The sequence below is a fragment of the Quercus suber genome, unplaced genomic scaffold (genome assembly GCF_002906115.3).
Source record: "Quercus suber isolate HL8 unplaced genomic scaffold, Cork oak 2.0 scaffold_171, whole genome shotgun sequence".
Taxonomy (NCBI): Eukaryota; Viridiplantae; Streptophyta; class Magnoliopsida; order Fagales; family Fagaceae; genus Quercus; species Quercus suber.
In genome coordinates this window covers 94552-121828 of record NW_027069631.1, presented here as the reverse complement: position 1 = coordinate 121828, position 27277 = coordinate 94552, and the positions used below count along the sequence as shown (strand labels likewise).

General features: G+C 33.8%; 3 protein-coding genes and 1 long non-coding RNA gene across 5 annotated transcripts; 1 reads left to right on the top strand and 3 right to left on the bottom strand.

The window, feature by feature from the left end:
* The first annotated feature begins 984 nt into the window (after positions 1–984).
* LOC111998908 (probable metal-nicotianamine transporter YSL7) lies at positions 985–4824 on the top strand. Its single transcript, XM_065778005.1, has 6 exons — positions 985–1417; positions 1550–1716; positions 2392–2489; positions 2584–2718; positions 3415–3604; positions 3748–4824. The coding sequence occupies exons 1-6, from the start codon at positions 985–987 to the stop codon at positions 4822–4824; spliced, it is 2100 nt and encodes a 699-aa protein (XP_065634077.1).
* Positions 4825–5266: 442 nt separating this feature from the next.
* On the bottom strand, positions 5267–8115 carry LOC111998917 (protein LHCP TRANSLOCATION DEFECT). Its single transcript, XM_065777994.1, has 2 exons — positions 7759–8115; positions 5267–5712 (listed from the first exon to the last, which is right to left on the bottom strand). Exons 1-2 carry the CDS (start codon positions 8017–8019, stop codon positions 5455–5457), a joined length of 519 nt encoding a protein of 172 aa, XP_065634066.1. The 5' UTR covers positions 8020–8115; the 3' UTR covers positions 5267–5454.
* A 4185-nt stretch (positions 8116–12300) lies between these two features.
* On the bottom strand, positions 12301–15361 carry LOC136069453 (uncharacterized). The gene is made up of 2 exons (XR_010630681.1): positions 14774–15361; positions 12301–13565 (listed from the first exon to the last, which is right to left on the bottom strand). It is a non-coding gene; the product is annotated as an uncharacterized LOC136069453 (long non-coding RNA).
* A 5343-nt stretch (positions 15362–20704) lies between these two features.
* Positions 20705–27009, bottom strand: LOC111998881 (putative nucleobase-ascorbate transporter 10). Of its 2 annotated transcripts, none has more exons than XM_065777987.1 (14): positions 26835–27009; positions 26418–26515; positions 26135–26311; positions 25926–26026; positions 25732–25807; positions 25529–25600; positions 24811–24995; positions 23942–24038; positions 23618–23704; positions 23454–23512; positions 22067–22158; positions 21614–21691; positions 21329–21492; positions 20705–21219 (listed from the first exon to the last, which is right to left on the bottom strand). In XM_065777987.1, the coding sequence occupies exons 1-14, from the start codon at positions 27007–27009 to the stop codon at positions 21001–21003; spliced, it is 1680 nt and encodes a 559-aa protein (XP_065634059.1). In that variant the 3' UTR covers positions 20705–21000. The 2 variants fall into 2 exon arrangements, with proteins under 2 accessions (XP_065634059.1, XP_065634060.1); XM_065777988.1 differs by having other exon boundaries at positions 25541–25600.
* Positions 27010–27277: the final 268 nt, after the last annotated feature.

Here is a 27277-nt window from a genome sequence, read left to right as displayed (position 1 = left end):
GTTCAATATTTTTGAATAAAAATTTTAAATATTATGTTACCATTTGTCAATTCAAAGCAGCAAAATGGTTAATTAATTTTGAAATTGACCAATAAGCTTAGTATTTTTTTTATTTTTTTGGCAAGAAAGAACAAAAATGCCGTGGAATTAGTATACAATGATGCACCCAATTTTATTGTGCAAACAAAATCAAGAAATTAAATTATCTTACAAACTAATGCCTATAGGGAATTCTCTCCATTTCAAGTGAAATAGAACTAGTCAATATTACAATTTAGATTTTTTATTGTATTTATTAGTTTACATGTGGTCACCTCATTTAAAATTTTAAATAACGGAATACTAGATCTATTTGAAATTCAGTTAGTTAGTTTACTCAAAAATATATTTGAATAAGATTGATCGAGGTGTATTCTGTTAATTTGTTTTGAAAAAATGCTAAAGTCACAAACTATTTTACAATGATGGATGATTATTGATATGTAAAAATGTGATATTAGTGGTAAGGCCTAGATGAGAACCAGTAAGAATTTGTCAAATCAACAGTTCATAAAAATATTATAAAATAGTTTGTGTGTAGTATTAGTTGTTTGTTTTTAGTTTTACCATGACCATTGACCAAGTATAAACAGTTTTATTTATTTATTTATAATGTTACATAAATTAGTTTAAACGATTTCTTTATTTTCTCTAGTAAATTCTTCAGGAAGAATGGATCCTCCCTTACAGAACTATCATTGGTTTGCATTGACAAGAAGTCAATGTACGGCTATCTCAAACTAAGGATACAAAATTAGCAAAATCTTCAAACAGAAAATTTCCAAACCCTCCACTCTAAACCACCAATACAATAGCATTAGGCCACTGCATAAATAAATAAATATATATATATACACACACAAGGATGCAAGACTGGGTCCTCATACGACAGACTGCTCAAAATATATACATATAAACCACCAACACCAACAGCACCACCGCCCAATGCAGCCAAATACCAAGCCGAGTGAGTTTGAGAATCTTCACTATCCAATGGAAATTGAAAATCTACAGGCTCCATATACAAGGTTTGAGAGAGATGTGAGCCTAGGAAATGGTAAAGGGAATGATATGCCTTCAATTGAAATAGCTTTCAAGGAGAAGGCAATTCCCACGTGGAGGAATCAGTTGACTATAAGAGCTTTTGTAGTGAGCATTGTTTTGGGTACTTTGTTCACTGCCTTGGCGATGAAGCAAAGTTTGTATAGCGGAAATTTTAATCCTATAAACATGTATGCTGGGATTGTAGGGTTCTCCTGCATCAAAACTTGGATCATGATCATTGACAAATGTGGGATTTTAGGTCCACCTCTCACTAGGCAAGAGAATACCTTGATTCAAGCTACAGTCCTTGGAATCACTGGTGTTACTTCTTCTGGTACGTTTGTTCAATTTTCAAGCAACGGAACACTTAGAGATACAATTATTTGTACATTGCTAGTTTGATATGTGTGTATGTTATGGTTGATTTTGTTAAAAATGAATTTTGGTAAGTTATTTGAACACACAGGGGGCTTGTCTAGCTTCATTTTTGGAATGTCCCTTACTGCTGCAAAGCAAAGGGATCCACCAATTGTTGATAAGCTGAACGTTAAGAACCCAAGTGTTGGCTGGCTTTTCGTCTTTTACCTTGCTACATCTTTCGTGGGCCTCTTCTTTATGGCGCCTTTTCGAAAGGTAGGTCATACAAACTAATTAATTCTTTTCTCTTTTTTTTACTATAAACGAACTATTCTTTCTAGGAGATCATATTACAATCTGTTTTATTTTTATTTTTATTTTTATTTTTTTACAATTTCAGTCATTAATAAATAAAAGAAAAATCTGACGTCGACAATATTTTCACAACAAATTTTAAATAATCGATAATACTGGCCATTACTGAAGAGAAAAAAAAAAGTAATTATAGAAGTTGATTCAAATTAAAGCTAATAATAACTTTTTATCTAAGATTTGTTATAAAAGTATTATACTTCTCTAAATCAAAACTAATTATAGATTCATATTATTTGTTAGAAATTTATTTTAGATACACAAAGTAATATTCGGCCTCTCTTGAAATCAATCTCTATAATTTCAACCATCTTTCTTAGACCCCACAAAACAGGAGTTTTCTACATTTGGTATGCATTTTTTTTTTTTCAAAAATTGTGTGTATATTAGCAATTTTAAAACTTAAAATTTATTTTATATTCTCTATCTCTTTTTCTTTTCCTATTACTACAAACTTACTGACCTTTGACTATCATCAACGTATTTACTTTATTAATTTAACCATATCTTAACTTAGGGTGTGTTTGGTTAAGACCATTTAAGATTTCAATTTTTTATGTATTATTTGTTGGTTTTCAGGTTATTATCGTAGACTATAAATGGTTGTTCCCTAGTGGGCAGTCAATTGGTTACCTTATCAACAGCATCCAAGCTCCTCTCAAGACCAAGTTCGCAAGGTATTGCTCCCTCTCTCTTTCTCTCTTACACACGCAGGTAATATATTTTATGCATAAAAGGGTTCTCATTGTTTCTGTACTAATTGAATTGTAGGAAACAAGTGACGACATTTGGCAAGTTCTTCTCCTTTAGCTTCATTTGGAGTGGTGTCATGTGGCTCTTTACTGGAGGGAGATTCTGTGGCTTTAGTTTCTTTCCCTTATTTGGTTTCAAAGCAACAGAAGCCGGGTACGTAAAAAGTTGATGCCGTGATATTATTAATGTCTTCTACACTCTTCATTGCTTCTTCCATGATAAACCAGTTTATACTGAGTGTCAACAATGGACACTTTTTTATTCTTTTTTTATAACTCATGATATATGCATGGCTAATATGTAGGGGAGTTCACCAAACTGCAAAAACCGTAAAAATCGCACTAAAACTGCCTGCAAAATGACATAACCGCACTGCACTGCAAGCAATAGTGCATCGCAGTGCACCACACCACACCACACTCTCTTTATATATTAATATATTTAATTATTTTTAATATTAAATATATTATTAGTAGTTTAATAACCCTAGTTTTCAACAACAAAAATTTGATAACCCTAGCAAATGTTGATTAGGAAATTCAGCCCAAAATAAAGAAAAACTAACTCAATAGTTTAAAATTTGGACCAAAACAAAGGGAAAAATTAGTTTTGGGCTCAGTAGGAAAAGCCCAAAATTTGAAAAATATACTAACTTCAAACCATTCAAACTGCATCTTATACATTGTACTACACATGTGACCGCAAAAATGAGATACGGCACAGTTATGGTTTTGGCTAAATTTTAAACCGCACCGCAAAGTGCGGTGTTAAAAATGGCCCAAAACCACACGCACCACGAACACCCCTACTAATATGTATATTACTCTTTTTGTTGGCAATAACATGCAGCTTCTATTGGGATTGGGCGGGTACATATGTTGGGGTTGGCATGATGTGCCCATACAGCACAACCATATCTGTATTGATTGGAGCAATATTTGGATACACCTTCATGTTTCCTGAGTTACAAAAGAAAAGTGGAAAGTGGTATACTAATGAAGTCGGTCGAGATAGCTTCCATGGCTACAGTGCTTACAGAGTAATGTCTTGCTCAATTCATACAACTTTATATATATATATATATATAATTGTACTGCATATGGCATGCAAGCTTCATTCCTTCTTGTATATTTATCGATTTGGAGACTGATACATTTTGTGCGTGCGTGTGTGTGTGTGTAGACCTTCGTTACTTCATCGATGATTCTTGGGGATAGCTTCTACCAAATCTTGAAACTTATTATCATTGGATTGTACCGCAAACTCCAGGAAAAAGACACTACTGCTGCTCTTCCACTTGCTGATCCACATTCCACTGACGGAAGCTCAGCTTTGGATATTGATGAGCAGTTTAGGACCCAAAACTTCCTCAAGGACAAAATTTCAACAAAATATTCTTTGGCTGGCTGTGCTGCACTGATGCTTGTTTCCATAATAGTTCTTCCAATAATCTTTCCTCAGGTCAAATGGTACTACGTTGTGGTCATGTACATATTGTGTCCACTTTTTGCTTTCAGTAAAACACATGCACAAGGGGCTACTGACATGTACATAAATGCCGGTTTGGGTAAGATAGGCGTTTTCATCTTTGGTGCCTGGGCTGGAGTCTCTCGAGGTGGTGTTGTTGTTGCTCTAGTTGCCAATGGGGTCATAGAAAACTTTATTGCCTCTGCTTCTGATCTAATGGTAGACTTCAAAACTGGCTACTTAACTGTGTCTTCCCCAAAGTCTATCCTCATTGGCAGATTCATTGGGACTGCAGTTGGTTGCTTAGTCACTCCTTTAATCTTTAGGTACTTCCAGGTAAAATATCCTGATTTGGGGTTCAATTCTTCAACTTATCCTATACCTTTTGGTGTCATTAGTAGAGAGGCTGCATCAGATGCTCTTCAAGGAGCTTCAGGCTTGCCAAAGTACTGCCTTCTTTTTTGCTATAGCGCCTTTGCTCTAGGCATCATCATCAACATAATCAGAGATTTTTTGCCAAATAAGTGGGGGAGATTTGTTCCCATTCCATTAATAATGGCCATACCACTCACTACCGGAGGTTTTCTGGCTGTTGATCTCTGTATGGGGTGCTTGATAGCTTTGATCTGGAGGTTTAGGAATAAGTCTCAGGCTGATGTTTTTATACCCATAGTTGGTTCTAGTTTGATTTGTGGAGATGGGCTCTGTACTTTGCTGCTTTCAATATTTAGTTTGATTAATTGGAAGGCACCAGCCTGTGTACAGTTTCTTAGGAGTCAACTGGCAGGGTAACAGAAGAATAGAGCTTGCTAAAAGTAACTTGGTCCCAGCTTTTTCAGAATCGGTCATGTGCCTACATCACACATGAAGATTTTTGTTTTGTTTTGTTTTTCTCTTCCTTTTTGACTGCTATTTGTTTTGTTTTGTTTTTGGTTTTTCATTTGTTCAGTCGTACCATACTAGTAATTATGTACCTAAAAGCCATGTGCATTAAGATTTGCTAATCTGAGTGTCTAAGGCTAACTTCTATACAATTCTCCTGGTTTGAGCAAACCCCAGCACATTTATTCAATAGTTCAGTAACATGTTAATCCATTTAGTATAGAAACTATTAACTTATTTAAAAAGATTAGATATTGATTGTAAGCAGTCAAGTTTCACTCTTACATGTCATGTCTCTTGTAAAAATTAATCAATTGCATCCTTTCTTATTTTAAATAAGTTAATGCCTTTTAATCAGAATTGTATTTCAGCTGGCAATTATTGAAAATTTCACTTCAAGGTATAATAAGTTAATAACTTATATGATTAAACTTACCACTACCAAAGCATAACTACATGATAGGATTGATATTCCAATAGGTTAAAAAAAACAAAAAACAAACAAACTGATAAGAAAATAAAGAATTTTTTTTTTCTAATTCAAGCCTTTTGAACAGAAAAGCTAAGAATGAAGTCCTTGATTTCATCATTAGCAGCCCTATCAAGGGCAGTCCGTCCATCTGCATCCTTGACAGTGTAACTAGCTCCAGCTCTTAGCAACTCTTCAATTTTCGGCTTGTCACCTTCTGATGCAGCCATTAACAATAAGATGTCTACAGGGTGGATATTTTGGTTTAAAAGAGCATCCATCTTATCATATGAACCCTCAACAGCAAGCATGCCCATGTAGTTAAAATACTGTAAGGCAGAATAATGTCAGCAATAAATTTCTCAGTGTAGCTGTATTTGAGACAATCGTCGTTGACTACATAAAATTATGATTAATCAACATTCAGATTACTTAATTTACACATATATATGTTCTACATGACACTTTCAGGTCATGTTTGTTTTTCTGGTATATGAAAAAGGTAATTTTATTAACAGTAATGAAGATACATATGTAAGTACGGTTACATTTGATTTTGAGAAGTCTTGAGAATTAACCACAAAGAAACTTAGAATCTTAGGCTTGCTAGCCATCCTAACCAAAAAAGTCCTTCGACAGAACTTCTTGAATCCATCTAGAAGTTTATGGATGAAAAGCTCTGTTCCAACGATATATTTTCTAAAACATTTTTGTATTTATTTGTTCTAAATCATAGAAACACACATTTATTGTAAACTATGGAGAACTTTGTTTCCCACAAACGGTTATATAATACTTAGACAGATGACCAAACACAGACATGATTGAATTGCTTTGAAACTTCCTTTCAACTTCCACTATATAAGACACACATGCCCACTCATGCCCACTCATACCCACATCAGAAACTGTAAAATTTCAGCCTGCCCCCTCAAAACTTAAACTAAAGTTTGTTGCCACCTAAAATAAATTCAGTGTTATCTTTTCTTTTGGTGGGCAAGGGATGAAGGGGCATATATTGAGTTCAAAAATAAGTACTCACTCTGTCAAAGAGAATTGTAGAAATAACCTGCAGCAACTTCTTATCATAAAAAGTGCTCATTATATTCAGATGTCAATATCTTAACATGACCCTTGACGTCGAATTTTGTTGACTGTTCTCTGTTAGAACTTTGAAGGTCCATTAGGGTTCATATCACACATATAAAATAATTTTCCTGAGTAATGGCACACACTCCAGTAGAAATAGGTACTAGAGGCACAGTCTGATCCCTTATAATGAAAGAAATCAAGTACTTCAGCCAGCTCGAATTAAGCTGCCAAGGTAGCTCACAGAAGCCTCTGTTCCCTATTACAGACAAGGCTTCCTCTAGTAGTCATTCCAGACCCACTTTTGGATCTGTGACAGCAACCCAAAAGAAGAAAAATAAAGGCAGCAGGCTCCTACCAGGCATATGTTCTATGGTGGAAGTTTCAGACAACAATCGACCAATTGGGATTTCTGGTTTCAGTTACAGGAACCTTAAATCTGATCTGAAGAAGTTGTAGGCCTAGATAATGCTCTCAGATAGCTTCAAGAAACCCAGCTTCTTGAGACAATATGTTATAGGGCTAGCCCATGCTCTATCCTGGTTCCCACATTTGATGTCCAAAATTTCAACTATGTTAGATCCTTTCTTTTCACATATAAAATAATTTTCCTGAGTAATTCTTCTCATTTCCAAAATCTACCCTTTTACTTCCTTGGTGAGAAATCCACATTTTTCATTCCAAGCTCCTGGTTCTGTTGGGAATAGAAATATTTCTTAACTGAACAAGTTCTGTCTCTTTTTATCATTGTTTACATTCAATTTCTTAAACAACTGTGAGATGAAGGGACATCAACCACTCTGTACAAGAAGATCCATTTCCCTAATAAACAAGCAGATACACCAAAACTTTAGCACTTGTATTGGGGTGGCCACCTGATATATCCTAGCCAATGCAGATTCTATTCAGAATAGAATTAAACAATCCTACTAAAATAGAGTCTTTATGTTCCATCTTCTGGACACAAATATTAATATACCCCAGATTAAAGGACTAATATAACCACATAACTAATAATTAGAGTAACCCTTTTATCTATTAAGCCCAACTCAACAATCTGAAGTAGAATTACAAAATTAAATTAGATAATTATAACCCATTTATCTCATAATGACTAAACTCACCCTAAGCACCAATTTATGCTCATTCCATTTTGTCCAATTTCCACAGAACCCAGTTCATTAAAAACCACATTACTTTCACAAACTCTTGACACATATAATTACGTGCTCAAACATAACTACATTAACATAGACAAAGTTATAGTTCAGAGTTAAAAGAAGAACCTGTTCAACATCATCTCTATCAAAGTCATCACGGGACTGACTGCCATAAATGCCAGCACCTTCAGCATCAACTCCATTTTTACCAAACTTGAACCAGCACTTGGCTCTAGAGCCATTGGAGGGTCCAAGTTTAGAGGGTCTGACCCACCCCAACCTATTCTGTACACCCAGAAACTTAAGATTGGTTTTTGACAAGGAAGAAGGAGAAGTAGAGGGTTTGAAGGTAAAGGGCAAGTGGGTTGTACATGGTATTGAAGCCATTGCTGAGTTTTGGAGAAGCTGAACTCAGAGAGTACTACCTTTATCACACTCCCAGTTCTATCCACTCGTCACTCGTGTCTGGCTGAGGAAGAAATAATAGGATGTATTTGCATTGTTTTCATGTTGTAATGTGAATGTGATCTTTGCCATTCAATTCGTATGCTATTTTGACCAATCAAGTGGTTCAGTTTTGTTGACTTTTGTTGATGTCGTTTTAGTGGGTTGTATAGACGAAAAACGACAAAATGTGGTCAGAAATGTTTTAAATGAAGACGCTGTTAAAGATTGCGTATTCAGACGAAAACCGCTTCAAGAAGCTGCGGGATTCCATTTTTCCAATTTTGGGCGTCTTTTTTTTTTTTTTTTTTTTTTTTTTTAGAAGCTGCGGGATTCCATTTTTCCAATTTTGGGCGTCTTTTTTTTTTTTTTTTTTTTTTGGGGAGAAACTTGACCCGAAGGTCAATTTTATTGCAGAAGAAAAATCAACGACTACAAAAGTCCCAAGTGATTAGAGGAGCTATATTTTTAGGAGAGGATTCAATCCAAACCTGGAGCTCACTGCCTAAAGCAGCTTTCCTGGCAAGAAAATGGACAACTATATTATCTATGAGTTTGACATAGGAGAAATTACAACACCAAAAACCAGCAGCTAAAACTGAAGCATTTTAATCAGATGACCCTACTAGAAAGTGGCATCATTAAAAAGTGGCGTTTGTGTCTAAAAAGTGGCTCAAGTATGTTAGAATTCTTTTTGATGAGTGAACAATATTAGAATTTTACCTAAAAGAAGAATAATATTAGAATTAGAATTTTAGATGTAGGTCCATTCCAAATCGTGCTCTTACAAAACTAAAGTAGGTCCAATCTCCTCCTTATTTATTGTAGGTCCATTTTAATGAAAATGGGATCACATAGTAACAAAACTAAAATTATTCAGGGAGAAGAATAAAAAGAGATGGGAGGTATTTCTATGAATAGGAAAAGTAAGTTATAAGAGTATATTGACTTTGTTAGAAGGGTCTTGTATGTTAACGAGTGCTATTGTGCCCTTGTTAAGGTAGAATTTTATAATGTAATCGAGCTACTTTTTATTTTTAAAAAAAAGTCACTTTCAATTTAAAATTCATATTTTTATTAGTTTTTGTTATTTTTTAATGCAAATGAGATTCTTTCAAAGTTTTCTTAACGAGTGCATAAAGATATCCATTAATAAAGAAACCTTTGTTAGCATAAGTTACTAATTATTAGGTGGCCTTAGGTATATTTGGGAGACTTCAAATGGCATTCTATATGATTTTTTTTTTTTTTTTTACACGGATAAAATAAATAAAGAGAAAAAAGGAAAAGAAAGAGTAGGTGTGGGTCATCAACAAGAAGTGGCTTAAAAGATTGTTGGGAGAGTTAGGGGCAATAGACTTGGGTTATGTGAGTTATGTGGGGTGGCAATTCACTTAGTGGCTTGTTGCCAGAGAATGAAGGGATAGCCAAAAGGCTTGATAGAGTCATATGTAGTGATGAGTGGCGTATGAAGTATCCACGAACAGAGATAGGCCATCTTGTGGCATCTAAATCAGATCATGCCCCATTTCTGCTTATTTTGAATATGGAGGTGGAAGAGGATAGAAGTCATTCGAGTTTGAGGGGCTTGGGTATGAGATGGAATCATGGAAGAAGTTTAGAGATAGTATGTGATGCTTGGCAACACCTTATTGGTGGATCCATCCAGAGCTTTTATGTTAATGTTGATCTACAAGAAGTGTTTTGAAGGCCCCAACAATATAAAACTTGCAAGTTCTAGAAAAATATACATTTGGAGCTTTTCTAAAGTATAGAAAAGTAGAAGAAGGTGACAGGAATTCAAATAATTTTCACCTATCAGAAGCAATCATAAGATGAAGCAATTATATAGAAAGAGTGAAAATAGAGAATGGGAATTGGGTCTGATTCAAGAATACTTAAGGTTCTTTAGGTCAAAGTTTCAAAAGTTGAGCTTTTCAAAAGTCAATATAAAGAGCTTTAAGGGTGCCTAAAAGTTCTATATTAAAAACTTGTCAAATTCCTCTACTTTGCAAATAACAAATTTAATTATCTTAAAACTCTTGATCTCCCCCTATAATGCAATGCTAGACAGTCCCTTGGTCGGTAGAATTTTCTCAATAAAAGTTACTGCTGAAAAGTTGTTTAATTGATTAGTAACTACATATAAGAAATGTTTTGCAGTTCTTTTACTTATCGGGCAACCAAATTGAGAAAGTGTCTTTTAGAAGTGAGAATTATTAAATTTAAAAAAAAAAAAAAAAAAAAAACATTATAGATGTGGCTTGAATCTATAAATAATCTGGCATTAAGATTTAAGAGTAATAAAGAATTTTTTATTTTTTATTTTTTTACAGGTACTTATTTCTCATACTTGAATTTAAATAATTTAATTAATGGACAATTTTTCATTTATTTAGTAATATTTTGTTTAAAATACTCAGACCAATTGAGTTCAGGAGATTCCAATATCTTATTTTCCATAGCTTGATGCAGGAGAAATATATGACAAGATAAATATGATACATATCTCAGTGGACAAGAATAATTTAAAGCTTGTGCTAAGTTTATAGAGAATGAAAAACGATTTCTTATTTTGAGAAAATTTTGGTTAAGAGGAAGAGATACATGGTGTTGATGTTTATTTTACAAGGGACAGAATATACTTCATTTCATGTCGTTAACAAACTTTTTGTAAGTTAGTTTAATTCTTTTTCTTTATGTACTATAATGTTTTCCAACTTTTATAAGTCGGTGTCATAAGGATAATGTTATGGATGTTGCATATTTTAATAAGTTATTATTGACATGTGATTAGTTGACTCAACAATGTTACATATACAGGAATTTTACATTTTCTTTTTTATATGTATAATTGTACATATTTTGATTGATATTGATAATATTTATTATGGGAAAAAGTTTTCCTCTAAACCAATTTAAAAGAATCTTCTTTAATCCACTAAATAATGATTTATAAGACCATTCTCGTATTTTATTTAAATAAGTTACATAATTCATAAAAAATATCATGTAACTAAAAGTATACAAACATAATCATTTTAACCGCCATGTAGTGTGTCGAAAAAAAAAATCAAAACCAGTTTGGAAATAAACTTTTTCTCCATCATATCATACTTTCTACGTTTGTTACATCGAAACCATAAAATTTATGATCAATGACAATTTGAATAATGCAATTGTAAATCTCATATTTTATAATTTTTTGTGTAATTAGCCATTCTTCATCCAAAGTGTGCACAACGCTTCTTAAAATACAACAGCATGGTCTCACCCACAAAATGCTCTCGTAGTGGACCGCTGGCCCATTTTTTGCAGGACCATAATGCATAATACATATTGCAAAACAATCTGGATGATAATAAGAACAAATTGATAAGTGTGATCTTTAAGAAGTGGGGACATCCAACGCAGGACCTGAACCACTGCTTTTTTTTTTTTTTTTTTCCTCAAAACATATACTCTTGATAGATAACAAAAACAATAAATATTTAAATTTGCATCACTGATAGAGGAGACTGCATTTATGATTCACCAAATGGTTTTACATTTTCAGCTTTTGAGTTTGACCAGCAAAGCCACCAACAATGAATAGCTTGCTTTTACCTCCTGATAAGGTACAAGTACTCTTTCTTTGTTAGCATAACTTATTAGTTCCTTCCATCATCACCTTATTCATCTGTTTTCATAATATAGTTATGACAGTATAAAATTTATCACCGGCCACCTTAAATACAGAGGTGCAGATGACTTACCAAATTCTGAGGTATTTTCTTTATTTTCATTTACTCTTATTACCAAGAAAGTTTCATGAGAACAAAGAAATTGAATGCTTCCAAAAAAAATAAAAAAGTTCACACTTCACATGGTATGGGGGAATGAAGTTCAATCACATCTTTCCTATGACAATTTTTAAAACAGCAATAAAATGAAAAGCAAGAGACACTGAAGTTGCTTCACAAAGCAGAAAAGCATCCTATTCTTTTCCCTTGTTATTGAAGACATGAAAAGAAAGTAACAACTTACTTAAACTGGCCATGAAAAGATCTATCCTTCCTTTTGAGTCTCACATCATCTTATGATACTAATTAGGTAATGAGATTGGATGTCATTTCAAGAACCATAATAGACCTGCTATATAACAATTCAACATGAATCACTATCTACTAATCCCTATCAAATGCTGATAAAAATCCAAGTTATGACCCAGGTATACAGCAAACATTTAAATGAAGTCAAGTAGTTTGAAAAAGGTACAGTGGTAAGCAATTTAAATGTTTTAACTGCCAGCACATGAATACAATGACCATATCACCATCCAATCCTCCTACTAGGCAAGAATCTAATGCTCTTCACTTTAGATAAAGAACATGAGGTAAAGAGTTCATATGAAACACCAGTACAAAGCAAAAACAAATGACCCAGACTCAAAGCAATTTCCTCACAAGACAAGACCCCCCCAAAGCCTCCTCTCTTCATCCACAAGTCTCCTTCACTCCAACCCAAAACATGTATAAATCAAGCACCATTGCCACAAAAGTCCCTGAAGAAATGGCACACACTCCAGTAGAAGTAGGTACTAGAGGCACAGTCGGATCCCTTATAATGAAAGAAATCGAGTACTTCAGCCAGCTCGAATTAAGCCGCCAAGGTAGCTCGCAGAAGCCTCAGTTCCCTATTACAGACAAGGCTTCCTCTAGTAGTCATTCCAGACCCACTTTTGGATCCGTGACAGCAACCCAAAAGAAGAAAAATAAAGCAGCAGGCTCCTACCAGGCATATGTTCTATGGTGGAAGTTTCAGACAACAATCGACCAATTGGGATTTCTGGTTTCAGTTACAGGAACCTTAAATCTGATCTGAAGAAGTTGTAGGCTTACATAATGCTCTCAGATAGCTTCGAGAAACCCAGCTTCTTGAGACGATTTGTTATACTTATAGGGTTAGCCCATGCTCTATCCTGGTTCCCACATTTTATGTCCACAATTTCAACTATGTTAGATCCTTTTTTTTCAGTTTTCTTTCTACTAAGAGTTCTATCCAGCGCAATACTATCAGAACCGAGCATTGGTATTCGATGAGTATTTCTAGTGTAAATTTTTGTTTTCCTAAATATCTCATGGCTTCTATCATCAATGTAGCTACTGCTTCCACTGCTGCTTGCCCCATCACATGATTTTCTAGCTTGTACCCTTTTAGAAGTTGTAGCACCACAGGGTATTGAAACAGGTACTGCACGTGGTTTAGTTCTGGAAGACAGAGGCATCTGAGGTGCAGATTTGATCGAACCAATTCCCTTGTCATCAGGGAACTAATTGTCCAGTGGGTCCCAACTCTGATGGATCCTCCCCACCCTTGATAGCTTCCAGAGTCTGAACCATGTTTATAATATTCTCAAACAAAGGTCTATGCAGGTATCTTATTGCACGGAACTTGTAAACCTTCAAATATTGTTGAGAGAGATGTAGCAACTAGAGCAGATTAACATCCTGTAATGCAATAGCACCACACAATGTATCTAGATGTCAATGGTATGAAATAAAGCTGAATTTCTTTGAATTGAAGTCAGTTTCCTGATATAATTTACAGTCATGATAACAAGTACATAGATGCACGTGCAAATCTCAATTCAACGAAAAGAGCAGTATAGTATGCAATCACGCAAGCACACACACAGAGAAACACAGACACGCATACCAAACATGCCTAAATAATACTGCTGATAGATTCTGCAAGCAAATGCAGATCCATAATAAAGGTTATAGAATAGAAGAAAAAAAAGCCATATTCAACAAAACTTAGCAACAAAGACTCATATTTTCCAAGTGATGGAAATCAATGGAGAATTGAACCCCAGAAGAAGAGACCCAGTAAAGTATGTCCTGAATTGTGATAACTACAAGTGAGTAAAGCATGAATCTGACTGGTCTGAAGAGGTAAGTCCCTACTGAATTTTCACCCAAAACAGAATTCCCCACAACTTTTTTTCATAACAAACCCAATTAAGGAAATGGGTTTAAAGCCTTGGGATTCAGAAGTAGTGAAGTAAATTCTATCTATAGATAAACCATATCTTAAAAGAAATTGATAATTGCTAGCAAACCTAATCAAAATGTTGGCCAATGGGAAAGGAAGAAAAACTCCACCAACTTCAACCATAACAATTAGATAACAGTGATCTCAGCAGATTCCTTGATTCAAACCAAGCCAAATTTACAAATTATTCAAATTTAAATAATAATAAAAAATCACTATAGATCTTGAAAAGTTTGAATTGTATTTGTAAGCTGATCAACCATGGAAACTCAAAATTTTTAAGTAAAATTACGCTTTTGCTAAATAATTGGAGCCTTATATTGCACCAAAGTAAAGCAATCTTACCCTTAAAAGAAAGCAGAAAGAACTTTTACAGTCTACTGGGTCTTTTAAAATTGCAACAAATCTAAAGACTAACAAATCTCTCTTAGTCATCAAATGTACAGACTTTTTAGGCATAAACAACCAGTTATACATACAACAACAGTGATTCAAATCCAAATCAAACGAAATTTCAAGATTTTGCAGAATGACATATCATAAATTTCTTTAAACCGCTTGAAACAAAAACCCTCCAACTATCAATACCCACAACCAGAAATGGTAAAAACTAACCATACAACACTTCACAGATCATAAAGAATGAGATTTTAAAGCTTACCCACAAAGCAAAAAGTCAAGAACGTTGAGCCCCAACTGCTTAAAGATGCCAATTTGGAACTGGCTGAGTGATCACCCAACAGAAAATGAGCCAAACTTACAACATTTTTTTTTTCTTAAAATCACTACTGTATAACTAAAGATCTTGAAAGTTTTGGACTTTGGTACTAAATTTTGCACATGTATGATAATGTCACCTTCAATAGAAGGTATCTAAATCTAATTTCTCTACTTTCTAATTTTTATTCTAACTTTCCACAAACTGTCTGTCTATGTATGTTGTGTGTCTCATCTTTTTTGGAGTTTTGGAGAGCAGTCAACGCACGCTCCATGGTACTGGATTTGACACTAATCTTTTTTTTAAAATAAATAAGAATATACACTAATCATTGTTTGGTGGGGTAATGGGTATACTCTTTTTTTTTTTTAAATGGCCTTTATTAGGGGGACTTTGATTAATTTTGTAGTTTAGAAGGGGTGTATTGAGATGAGCTCAATAATTTGGGGGTCAAGGTATAATTAATCTTTTTTTTAAATAAAAAAATAATTCAATCTTATTGGTGGAATTCCTTGATTCTTGGTGGTTTCCTAGCACTAGAATTCTAAACTAATTGTTAGGTAAAATTTGAGGGAAGAGAAAGTAAAAAAAAAAAAAAAAAAATAAGAATGAGATTTTAAAGCTTACCCACAAAGCAAAAAGTCAAGAACGTTGAGCCCCAACTGCTTAAAGATGCCAATTTGGAACTGGCTGAGTGATCACCCAACAGAAAATGAGACAACTCACAACATTTTTTTTTCTTAAAATCACTACTGTATAACTAAAGATCTTGAAAGTTTTGGACTTTGGTACTAAATTTTGGACTTTGGTACTAAATTTTGCACATGTATGATAATGTCACCTTCAATAGAAGGTATCTAAATCTAATTTCTCTACTTTTTTATTTTTATTCTAACTTTCCACAAACTGTCTGTCTATGTCTGTTGTGTGTCTCATCTTTTTTGGAGTTTTGGAGAGCAGTCAACGCACGCTCCATGGTACTGGATTTGACGCTAATCTTTTTTTAAAATAAATAAGAATATACACTAATCATTGTTTGGTGGGGTAATGGGTATACTCTTTTTTTTTTTTTTTTTTAAATGGCCTTTATTAGGGGGACTTTGATTAATTTTGTAGTTTAGAAGGGGTGTATTGAGATGAGCTCAATAATTTGGGGGTCAAGGTGTAATTAATCTTTTTTTAAAAATAAAAAAATAATTCAATCTTATTGGTGGAATTCCTTGATTCTTGGTGGTTTCCTAGCACTAGAATTCTAAACTAATTGTTAGGTAAAATTTGAGGGAAGAGAAAGTAAAAAAAAAAAAAAAAAAAAAAGAGTAGGAAAAAGAAAAGAAAATGTTTCTCTCATATGTAATTTGGAAAAAGAGATAAAAGGTGAAAAGAATGGAGAAAATTTACTACTATATCTTTTGTTTGGTTTGCAAAAAGAGGAGAAGAGTAGAGAAGAGAAAGGGAGAGAAAAGAAAATTTTTATTTTTATTTTTTCACTTTTTAACTCTAATGAAATAAAGAGAATAAAATACTTGAGGGACAAGAAAGTAATTTTATAATCCTAAAAAGTCAAAATTTGCAACCACAAATTTTTATAAGCAGACATCAAGATTCAAGATATCATATTATGGGCCCAGTTGTGCCGTGTGTTTGGCTGTAACTGAGGGGAAGAGAAAAGAAGAGGAGAGAGCGAAAGGAGTGACAGGGAAAGAAATGAAAAAGAAAATGCATTCCCTTTACGTGTTTGGAAGGACTGAGGAAAGAGAAAAGAATAAAAAATAATATTTTTTAAATTAGATTTTTTTTTTGAAATTAAGATATATGTTTTTACTTAAATACTCCAAATAAAATCCAAATGTTTATTAGTGGTAGGCCTTCAAAAGTTGCACTCTTTTTACTGGGCTTTCTCCACATTTTCGCCCAATTTGGACAAATGAGAAAAGTGAGCCTGGATGATTGCTCATTCCCCCATTCTCTCTTTTTTTCTTTCCTATAATGACAACCAAATAAGGGAATGTCATGTTAACACAATTTCCCTTCTCTTCCTTTCTTCGCAAACAACATGGTTATGTTTTTCAACTTGTTTCTCTTCTCCGCTATCAACCAAACGGTATATATAAAGGGTTTCTCTTTCTCTTTACTTTTCTCTTTTTCTTCGAATTCCAAACACTATATATGTGTGTATATATATATATATATATTTATAATATTTTGAAATCTTCTATAAATGTTGACTTTAATATAGAACTACATATTAATTATCTAAAACACACAAAAACATTTAACTCTAACAACCTTCTCATTTGACAATTTGTGACAAAAACACAAGACTATATAAATATCATGGAATACATTATACTCAAGGTACATTATAAATAAGCCTAATCTAAACTTGAACTCTAGAAGATATTTGCAAGAATTATATGTGTGTATATATATATATATATATTTATAATATTTTGAAATCTTCTATAAATGTTGACTTTAATATAGAACTACATATTAATTATCTAAAACACACAAAAACATTTAACTCTAACAACCTCCTCATTTGACAATTTGTGACAAAAACACAAGACTATATAAATATCATGGAATACATTATACTCAAGGTACATTATAAATAAGCCTAATCTAAACTTGAACTCTAGAAGATATTTGCAAGAATACAGCTCTAATCTTGACACTACTTAAAACCTCTTTCTTAAAATACACTCAAACAAAATGCATCAAGGCATCATATGAAAAATATGACAAGTTATAATAATCTGCTCAAAGCAATAGTAACACATACAACATATAAAAGTCAATAAGAACGAGCATGTAAAAAAAAATACAAAATCACAAGTTTAGAACCATAAAGAACATGTATTATCATAAATGGTTACAACAATTAAAAAGGTTCATGAGAAACTAAGTAAAGCAAGTATATCAAAAACATAAAATGTTCTCCCCCTCACTACAGGAATCAAATAATATATTCTCTACTCTCCTTACTCTGCCCTATCAACCAGCCTAACTACCATAGTTGCTTTCACTATCAGAAGCAACATGCTCATCATCATCGTCGTCATCATCAGCTGGTGGATCCACAGGCGTATCACGACCAACACGTTTGTTCAGTTATACATGTTAACAAGGAGAGTGTCCAACTTCTGCCCATGGTAGATCTGAGTATCTCGAACCTGATGCACCTCATCATACAAAGAAGCTAATCTCTCCTCAATGCCCCTAAAAGAAGCTGGAGCAGAAGTAGACCGACTAGTAGAATAGGCATCTTCTGGCAATGAAATAGTAACATTTCTGCCAGGCCTTCTTTGCTTCTGTGCATTAGCAGAATCCTCTGGCGATGAATGAATAACTTTTCTGCTAGGATTTTTTTTCCACTCTGCATTTGGCAATGGAAGAGTAACTTTTCTTCTAGGCTTTATTTTCTTTTGTGCATTAGCAAGATCTTCTTGTGATGAATTAGCAACTTTTCTTCTAGGCTTTGGAGCTACAAAATATTTGGTTTGCTTACTTTTAGTGTCAACTTGACAACAAATACTAATTAGTAGAAGTAGTAATTTTGCAAACCCACCCTACATGATGCATAGAAATAAGGGCAATAGAATGTAACAAAAAGATGCACATGGTTAAAGAGTCAATTTTTCATATGAGAAAATAATATACCAATCAACTTAAAACAAATATAAAAATTTAAGAGAGAAGAAAAGAGGCCCATATGATTAAATCCTGCAGAGAAAGAATCTGATTGTATCATCAGAATAGCATATATAGTTTTTTGACTGTACAATGTCACTAGACATCTGTCTCTACTTTTTAAGTTCTAACATGACCATGAATCTTTTAGTGGTAGTTTCTCTAACTTTAAGCAGATCTTATACAGCATTTCAAGGATGATTACATCTTCCTTAGCATTAAAGAATGAGTAGAAGAAGCAAATATGCAGAAATTTCTAAAAGATAAGAGAGTTAAGGGTACCATGAATCAGGCAGGAGATCTAAATGCAGCATGAATACCAAGTGCAATATCTCTTATATACAAACTACTTGATGTATGACAAAATCAATCGGCTATCAAAAGAATATATAAAAGAAAAAAAAAAAAAAACTTGATGGAATTAGTATATACCTTGAGATTTCTTTTTGTCTAGATTCCTCTGCCTAAATTGCTCTAATCGCCGCTGGCAGCTTCTTTTCTGGTCATGGGATTCTTTCAATTCATGAAACCTGCTTTCATTTCACCCACCCATGCTCTAACCCATTAATCTTGTACAATATAAACACTATTTCTCACTACATATCTGTTTAACCAAGTAAAATAGAAAATTTCTCTCATATAAAAGATGCCCACTAGTATTCAAAGAAAAATAGTTCTATTCAAAAAGGTAAATAGCAAATGTATAGGAAAAGACAAAAAGTTAATAATCAAATTGTAGAATCTTTAAACTTCTTGGCATTAGTTTTCCGGACTTGTTTCTCTTGTCTAACATGAAGTCTAAATGACATAAAAAAGATGGAACTGGAAGACATTACTTGTGACATAAAGTACAGAAGCGCTGGTCTAATCCTTGAACAGTGGCACTGTAAGCCTTTTTATGGTCTTCACAGACCTTGTACTCCCTGCATGTTCTAGATACATTGTTGTCGAGTACCTTTCCACAGTTATCCACCCTACATGTCCTCACTGATGATGATGATGATTGTTGATGCAACGATGGTGATGAGGAGGAAAAGGACATTGTTGCGTTTCTTGGTTTTGAAAGGGATGAATAAAGAAAGTAAAGAGAGGAGTCTCTCTTAAATCTTGGGACTCTGGACAGATGGAATTAAGAAAGTGGACTCAGAATATGAGACAGTCTTCAACTGAATGTGAACCATAGAGTATTGAATCAGTAACTGAAATAACTAACTTGTGTGCCTTGGCGTCCAAACTTCTTATCTTAGCCGCCTTTGTATTATTCTTTCATGCATTCACTATCCCTTAAATGGTTAATTTAGCCAACTATTTAGCATGACTTTTGTAACACACCTCTTGAAGGATTTAATATACAGCCCCACTGATCTCAAAAAAAATATACAGCCCCACTAAATTTTCTGAGGACTTTTGTTGAAATTAAGAAAGAATATAGGAAATTGATGTTGAGATGTGGAACGGTGGAAACAAAATAGAAAATGACACAGTGATTACGTGGCTTGGCTTGATAGCATATATCCACAGAGGGAGCCCTTTCTGTATTTAAAGAAGAAAATACGAAATTGATGAAATGGAAAATAGCTACGTTCATGAAAAATCTCTTATATATATGTATATAAATATAGACACTATGGAAACTAGGGTTAAACCTAGTCGGATTTTATAAAAGAAAAATGATATGTCCACAACGTTTTCATAACATGATAGTGTGTATACAAAAGTATACGCTTTCAAAATTATTACAGTTTTGCTGTCTGGTGTTTTTCAGCTAGTTTTTTTTTTTTTTTCTTTGTGATATGCTGTTGATTTGGACTTTTAGTCCTAATTGCATTATGTTACCTTGTTGTATTTGCAGATTTTCTGCTTGTTCTAGGACAATGTATTTGGTTTGATCAGTTTTTTCAATTAAAAAAACCCAACTTCAAATGAAAATCAATTTTGAGGTGTCATGGTGACACCTAAAATTGTGACAGTTTTGTTGTCTGGTGTTTTTTAGCCAGTTTTTCTCTTCTTTGCGATATTCTGTTGTTGTAGATTTTTAGTCCTAATTGCATTCTGTGACCTTGTTGTATTTGCATATTTTCTGCTTGTTCCAGGACAATGTATTTGGTCCTGGACAATGTATGATGAAGGTCTAAAAATAGTAAATACTAAATACTAATGGTGCATAGATGGAGACTGGCAGGAACATCAATATTGCCAGGATACTTATCAAAAAGAAAAAACATCAATCTTGCCAGGATGGTGTGATATAGTCAACAAAAGCAGTGAAGAAAAAGAAGCTAAAAGAGCAAATTTAGTGATAATCTAACCACATCAAACTGGAAAAGAATTAACAGTAGTACTAACAAAACATTTCAAAGCTTCAGAGATGACATATATAACTACACAATGAAGTAAAATTTTGTAATTGCATTTTCGCTTCATGAGTGAAAGATAAGAACTCCATCTGTCGTAGTCAAATACATTCTTTCATAGTTTTAAAGGGTTGGGAAAAGATTATTAAGCCTGCATGGTAGCCCATAGAATTCATCACTTCTAATATCCGAACTATATAAGCTGAACCTCTCCCACCAATGCAAGCTAGTGTCTTTTTGTGTGGCATCGGTTTCACGAGAGAGTGAGCAATCCAAAATCAAAGCAACCAGTGCAGCCACTGTCGTGTGAGACATGAAGATGACAGTCACCATATCGTCAAACTGCAATTTATAAATCAAAATTAAGTAAAATGCCAATGGTGGGAGCATTAACATATATATTGACTAAATAATTAGATATGTAAAACCACACTTAGTTAAAATCTCTTACCCATCCAGAGCTGGTGTGAAAGTGTCTAGAGCGGAAATCTATATGATAATATTCTCTGAAGTATTGCGGTACTGAAATGCCCATGAAGAAAGAAAAACCCAATATAAATTTTGTTCTGAAACTGTTCAAGTTACAGAATTGGAGAAGGCCAAGACCTGCAGAAGCTGCATGCAACATTATAAACCATGTTACCATTAATTTTGCATTGACAGGACAAAACAAATCTCTAAAAACTGAGCATGATTCCCTAATCATTGGGAAGTTAGGGTGAAATAGAATACATACAAACATAGCCAAAGAACACACAGTACAATGCTGCTATGATTGGTAGAGGTATAGATGCGAATAGTGCTCCAAATTTTCCTGGTCAAGAACATGATTACCCACATTTAAAATGATTAAATCTTAAATATAATGCATTAGTCATGACTTCAAATCTTCTATATACTTCAAATCAGTTATGAAGATTTCAAAGAAAGGAGTTGATGGGTGAATGATAGAAGTTGTCATCTCTTCTAGTTTCACATTCTAAGAATAGGATGAAATGTTGCATTCAAATGGGCATGGTTTAGAACATGATTAATTTTAACACTAAACCCTGACAGGCTCTCATCAGTGAATTTTATTTTAGAACAAAAATTTATCTGAAAGAGCTCCTATTTAATATTAACCACCGCTTACTATAAGCGCCAAGAAGCTATAAGCATTGATATGATAGAGTTACTTGAGCTAGCATACCAAACACAGAGAAGAAAATCATAAACCCTGCTGATATTTGGATGACTCTTCGACTTCCAACTCTTGTCAATGCCAATAGACCAGCATTTTCCCTATACATGAGGCAAATCACAATTAGAAAAGGTAATAAGGGACAAAAATGTTCGAATGCAAATGTTGGGTGTTTTCCTTTATCTGTAAATCATGTTTCGTCATATGTGTGTCTCTTGTTGTAACACACTTGATGATCCAATAAAGAATTAAACATATTTCAATTTTCCTACCGTTCTTTATGTCCTTAAAAGGGCTGCTCAACTTATGGGAACTGTTCATTATATTTCAAAGAATCCAGGAGTTTTTATAGAACTTTGCCTTAATCAACAGATTAAATTCAATTAATCATGTTGCGTCCCCCTCTTTTGTTCTATTCGTGCCTATTTATTATTAGTACCATACAATATGTGTGTGACTCTTGTTGTAACACACTTGATGATCCAATAAAGAATTAAACATATTTCAGTTTTCCTACCATTCTTTGGGCCCGTTTGGATGCAGCTGAAAACTGAAAACTGAAAACTGAAAACTGAAAACTGAAAACTGAAAACACTGTAGCAAATAATTTTTAAATATGTGAATAGTATCGTGGGACCCATTTTTAATGAAAAAGTTGTTGAAAAGTGAAAATTATGGGTCCGTAAACAGTGCACAAATGTACTGTTCATTGACAAAAGTCAACAAGTGCGGCTACTGTTCATTGAACAGTAGCCGCACAGTACCGTGAACAGTTCATTTACAGTTGAAAAGGTGAATTTATACGGCTGAAAGCAAAAAAAAAAAAAAAAAGGGCAAAAACGCAAACGCAAACGCAAAAAATAAATGGGCTGCCCAAACGGTCTCTTAATGTCCTTGAAAGAGCTGCTCAACTTATGGGAACTGTTCATGATATTTCAAATAAGCCAGGAGTTTTTATAGAACTTTGCCTTAATCAACAGATTAAATTCAATTAATCATGTTGCATCCTCCTCTTTTGTTCTATTCATGCCTATTTATTATTAGTACCATACAATGTTGTCTTCTATGACATAAATTCATATAAGACAATTGAAAAAATATCATATGAATGGTGAAGTAGTTGGATCTCTAAATCTAAAACTTTTACATTATTGGCTTATTTCTAATTCAATACTTGTTCACTTAATCACTTAACCATTATTCTGACAATGCCGAATGAGTATCAGATTGGATCATTTTATGTTTTTTCAATTACTTCAGTTCAGATCACTATTAACAGATGATATTTAAAAAAAACCTACTAGTCCATGAACTAGAGTCAGTGGTGGAACCAGAAGACCTGCATCTGATATGCTCAATTATAATCTGTATTGAATTAGAGGTTTGAGCTTCTTACACTGAAGCAGAAGCGCCAGTTACACAGCCAAACATGCCATTGAGCAAAACTCCTATTCCCTGAAAATCAAACAAATTACAGAAGTGAAGTAGTGGCAAAAATTTATTCTAGAATGAAGAGAGAATCATGATATGTAAATGAGATGTCACATAAACACATCCTACCAGCCAGCCAACACCACGGCCAATAACGGAAGGTGGCACAGGTGTAGCACTTCCATATCTTGCTGTTGCAAAAAATGTACCAGTAGACTGCAAATAGAAGGGGGAAATTAGGACAAGTATTTTTCTTGGTCTTTCTTTATCTCTGACTTTAGGATGATGAAGAAAACAGGTTTTGCAAATTCATAAAGTCAACAAAAAATCTGAATTTAAGTGCATTATTTGCTGCAGACTAGTTTCTGCTTTCAGAAGTAAATTAGAGAACTTGGTGGCAGAGTAGCTAGCTAATAAACAAGAAATACATGAAATTGTTGTTCAGAAGTGAACCTCAAAAAGTGAAACAAAAGAAGCGGCCATCATAGCAAAAGCTTCTCCAGCATGAAATGTGGGGCTTCCCCATTGAAACGGATAAGGAATATAAACCCTGCATGTGATGACACAATGGCATAATGTCATATAATGTCAAAATTTGTTGCAAGAATGTAAAAAACATAGGCGAAGTTGTCTGAATGATTATGGCCTTCCATTTAACTGGGTGTATTCAAACCTTGAAAGAGTAAAGTCGGGGAAGGACAATGTTCTATCAGAATGAAAGAATACAACACCCATTTCAATGTTCTGTCTTATGTAAGTAATAAATGTGGCACTGATTTGCATTGGTTCATACTTTTGTAACATCTTAGAAGCGTTAAAATGCAAAGAATAGAAATAACACCCTCCATGATACATAGAATCACCATGATGTGGTAAAAGGATATATTCAGGGCCAGGCCATTCTACTCTAGATGCTATTAAAGCAGTAAAACAACACAGGGAATTAAAATTATAAAAAATAAAAAAATAAAACCTCTTTCTCATTATTCTATATGTCAAGAGTATTAATGTAGAATCTCGTGTGGCTTTATGAACATATGCATGGAATATCAAAAGGGAAGATAAAAATCTACTTTACAAATAGGCCATTATGGATTTAGAACATGATGTCTAGCTCCTGAGTTTGGGGAGAAAGGGTGGTCAAACTTTGCTCTTAGGTTCATTATGTAACTCTACATTTTTAATTGTGATACTCAAATGTCAATCTTAGATATCTTATTGATGAGTCCTCATCAAAGTAAGAGGGCAGATTTCTGTGTTTTCAAGAGGAGGAAAGAAAAAAAAAACTAAATGCATATCCGACATTGTTTGTAAAATCTCACCAAGGGGCAGCTGTAAAGAGTCCAGCACGATCTGTGCGGCAACTAATCTGAGTTTTTGCAGGTTTGTTGTTGTACACACCACTTGAGGTGAGAAGTTGTGCATATAACCATGCAATTGCAACTGTGAAGAGCACTGCAAATCTATCCCATATTGGCCTCTTTGATTTCAAAAATTGAGGAAGATACTGCAAAAGCATAAACCGACAAAAATTAAAGAGCAATAAGAATCACAATCATCAAACTTCAAATGATAGAGATACACACACATATATATAAAGCAGATCTACCTCATTCTCCACTCCATCTTATGATGGGAGGGAATGGATTTGAACTAGAGCTTATTGGCAATTTGAAAAAAAAAAAAAAGATGATCATATTAAGTGAAACATTATGCAGTAGGGGAATTAGGCCTTTTTTATATCTACTACTGTCCTAAAAACATAGTAGACCAATTGAACGACTATTTTCCTCGATGCATCCTTTTTATAAGTGATGGTCCAGTCAACTCTACTTCGTTTAACAAGTATTGTTATTGCATACAAAGTAATAGAGTCTTCTTCATTTCTGTCTCTCTCTAGAAACAAGAGAGCCTTCTAGTGGTTTGTCCTAGAGAGAATTTAATCCCTGAGCAATTCTCAAATAACTGATATGATATGGTATGATCCTAAATGGATGTCACCCAGGATAAATAGAAGTAAGCTTGGGGTAAGTAGAGAACCTGGCTACTTGCCTGTGAGATAAAAACCACAACAATCAACCCAGGAAGCCCAATTTCAACACATTTTGCCATCTACAACATAAGAAAAGAAGAAGAACAGGGAAAATCTTGCAAGTCAAACAAAAAAGAATGCTTTGATAAATTTTTTTTTAAAAATAGCAATATTAATTAGGGGCAAAGATGAAAGTTTTAGAACTCTTTACCATGGGGAAACCAAGATGATAAAGACCAAATCCCGTTAAAGTTACATATGGAGCGACAGAAAGGGGGCTAAGAAACCTAATCCAAGAAGAAATTAAAGATATCCATGATTACGATATAGATAACATATTATTTTCTTGTAAACTAATCAACAAGACCAAGATTTTATGAAACTGGGAAATTATGGATAATGTACCTTACAGCATTTCTCCAAAAGCCTAAGAAACCCATCACAATCTGGAAACATGCAGTAATAATTAAAGCACCTTGTATTCCTCTCATAGTCTCTATGAACCTCTGAAAAATCACCCATGAGGCAAAGTGATTAGTATAGCACAATGTCAAAACACTCAATTAAAATGAAAAATTACCAAAAAGAAACCAAAGAAATGTATAAAGATTAACCTCATGAGGATCTACATATGCATTGTATCTACGAGCTAATACAATTGAAGTTGTGGGTATAATATATGCATATGAACCCACAACCACAGAGGGAAGTCTGGTCCCAAATAAAGACTGCAAGAGTGTGCTCAATCCTGAAACGAAAAGTAATGTCTGTATCACTCTAGCCTTCTCAGCCTGTGATAACCAAAAAAAAAAAAAAACTCTAGTAAATTAAACAAATAGACAAATTAATTAAGAAAGAAAACAAACAACATTAAAGAAAATGTAGTGTAATCCTTACATCACCACCTCCCATTTGAGGAACAATGATACTTGGAATCAAAACAGTGATGCCAACAGTCAGAAGATAATGCTGGAATCCCAACACAACAGCTTCAGCTGCATCATGACAGAAATGTAAGTCCTCCTAATCTAAATTTGGACTTGAAAGTACAACAAAATGAGAAATTAAAAAAAAAAAAAAAAAAAAAAAGACATAAATATTGAATTAAGAATATACATTAATTATTGCATTGGTAAATCTAATTGATGAAAGGATGAGTACAATGATCCGATAGAACATCAAGAAGCAAAATCAGTAAATCTCAATGTAAGATGTTATGCAAAAAGCCTTGTAGCTTAATGGCATAACATGTTCTGTAACTATCAAATTATCAAAAAAAAAAAAAGTATAAGACATATGAGAAAGAGTACGGACGCCATGGAGGAGGACTGTTAATGCAATACTGAATGCCGGGTAGCTGCTCTTTTACTGGTTGTGGTTGAACCTCCTCAGGCTTTTTGTTGTTGTTGTTGCCACCACCATTATTACCAGTATTGCCAGCATTGTTGCTACTGCCACCACCACCACCACCACCACCGCCTTGGGCCATGTTTTTTTGAGAAACTGTTACAAAGGAGGGAATGGTAAAGAAAATGTTTATTATAGAAGAAGGAGAGCTATAAAAGTCTAAAATGGTGACTAGTGTTCTTGAAAAAATTTGACCGTTACATGTATTTATAAGGAGATATTATTATTTTTAAAAAAAAATCAAACTAATTTATTAATTATAAGAATGATAATCAGAAATTTGTACCATTTATTGGTCATACCAAATGCTGCATGCAGTAATGCAGAAGCTATAAAGACTATAAGAAATT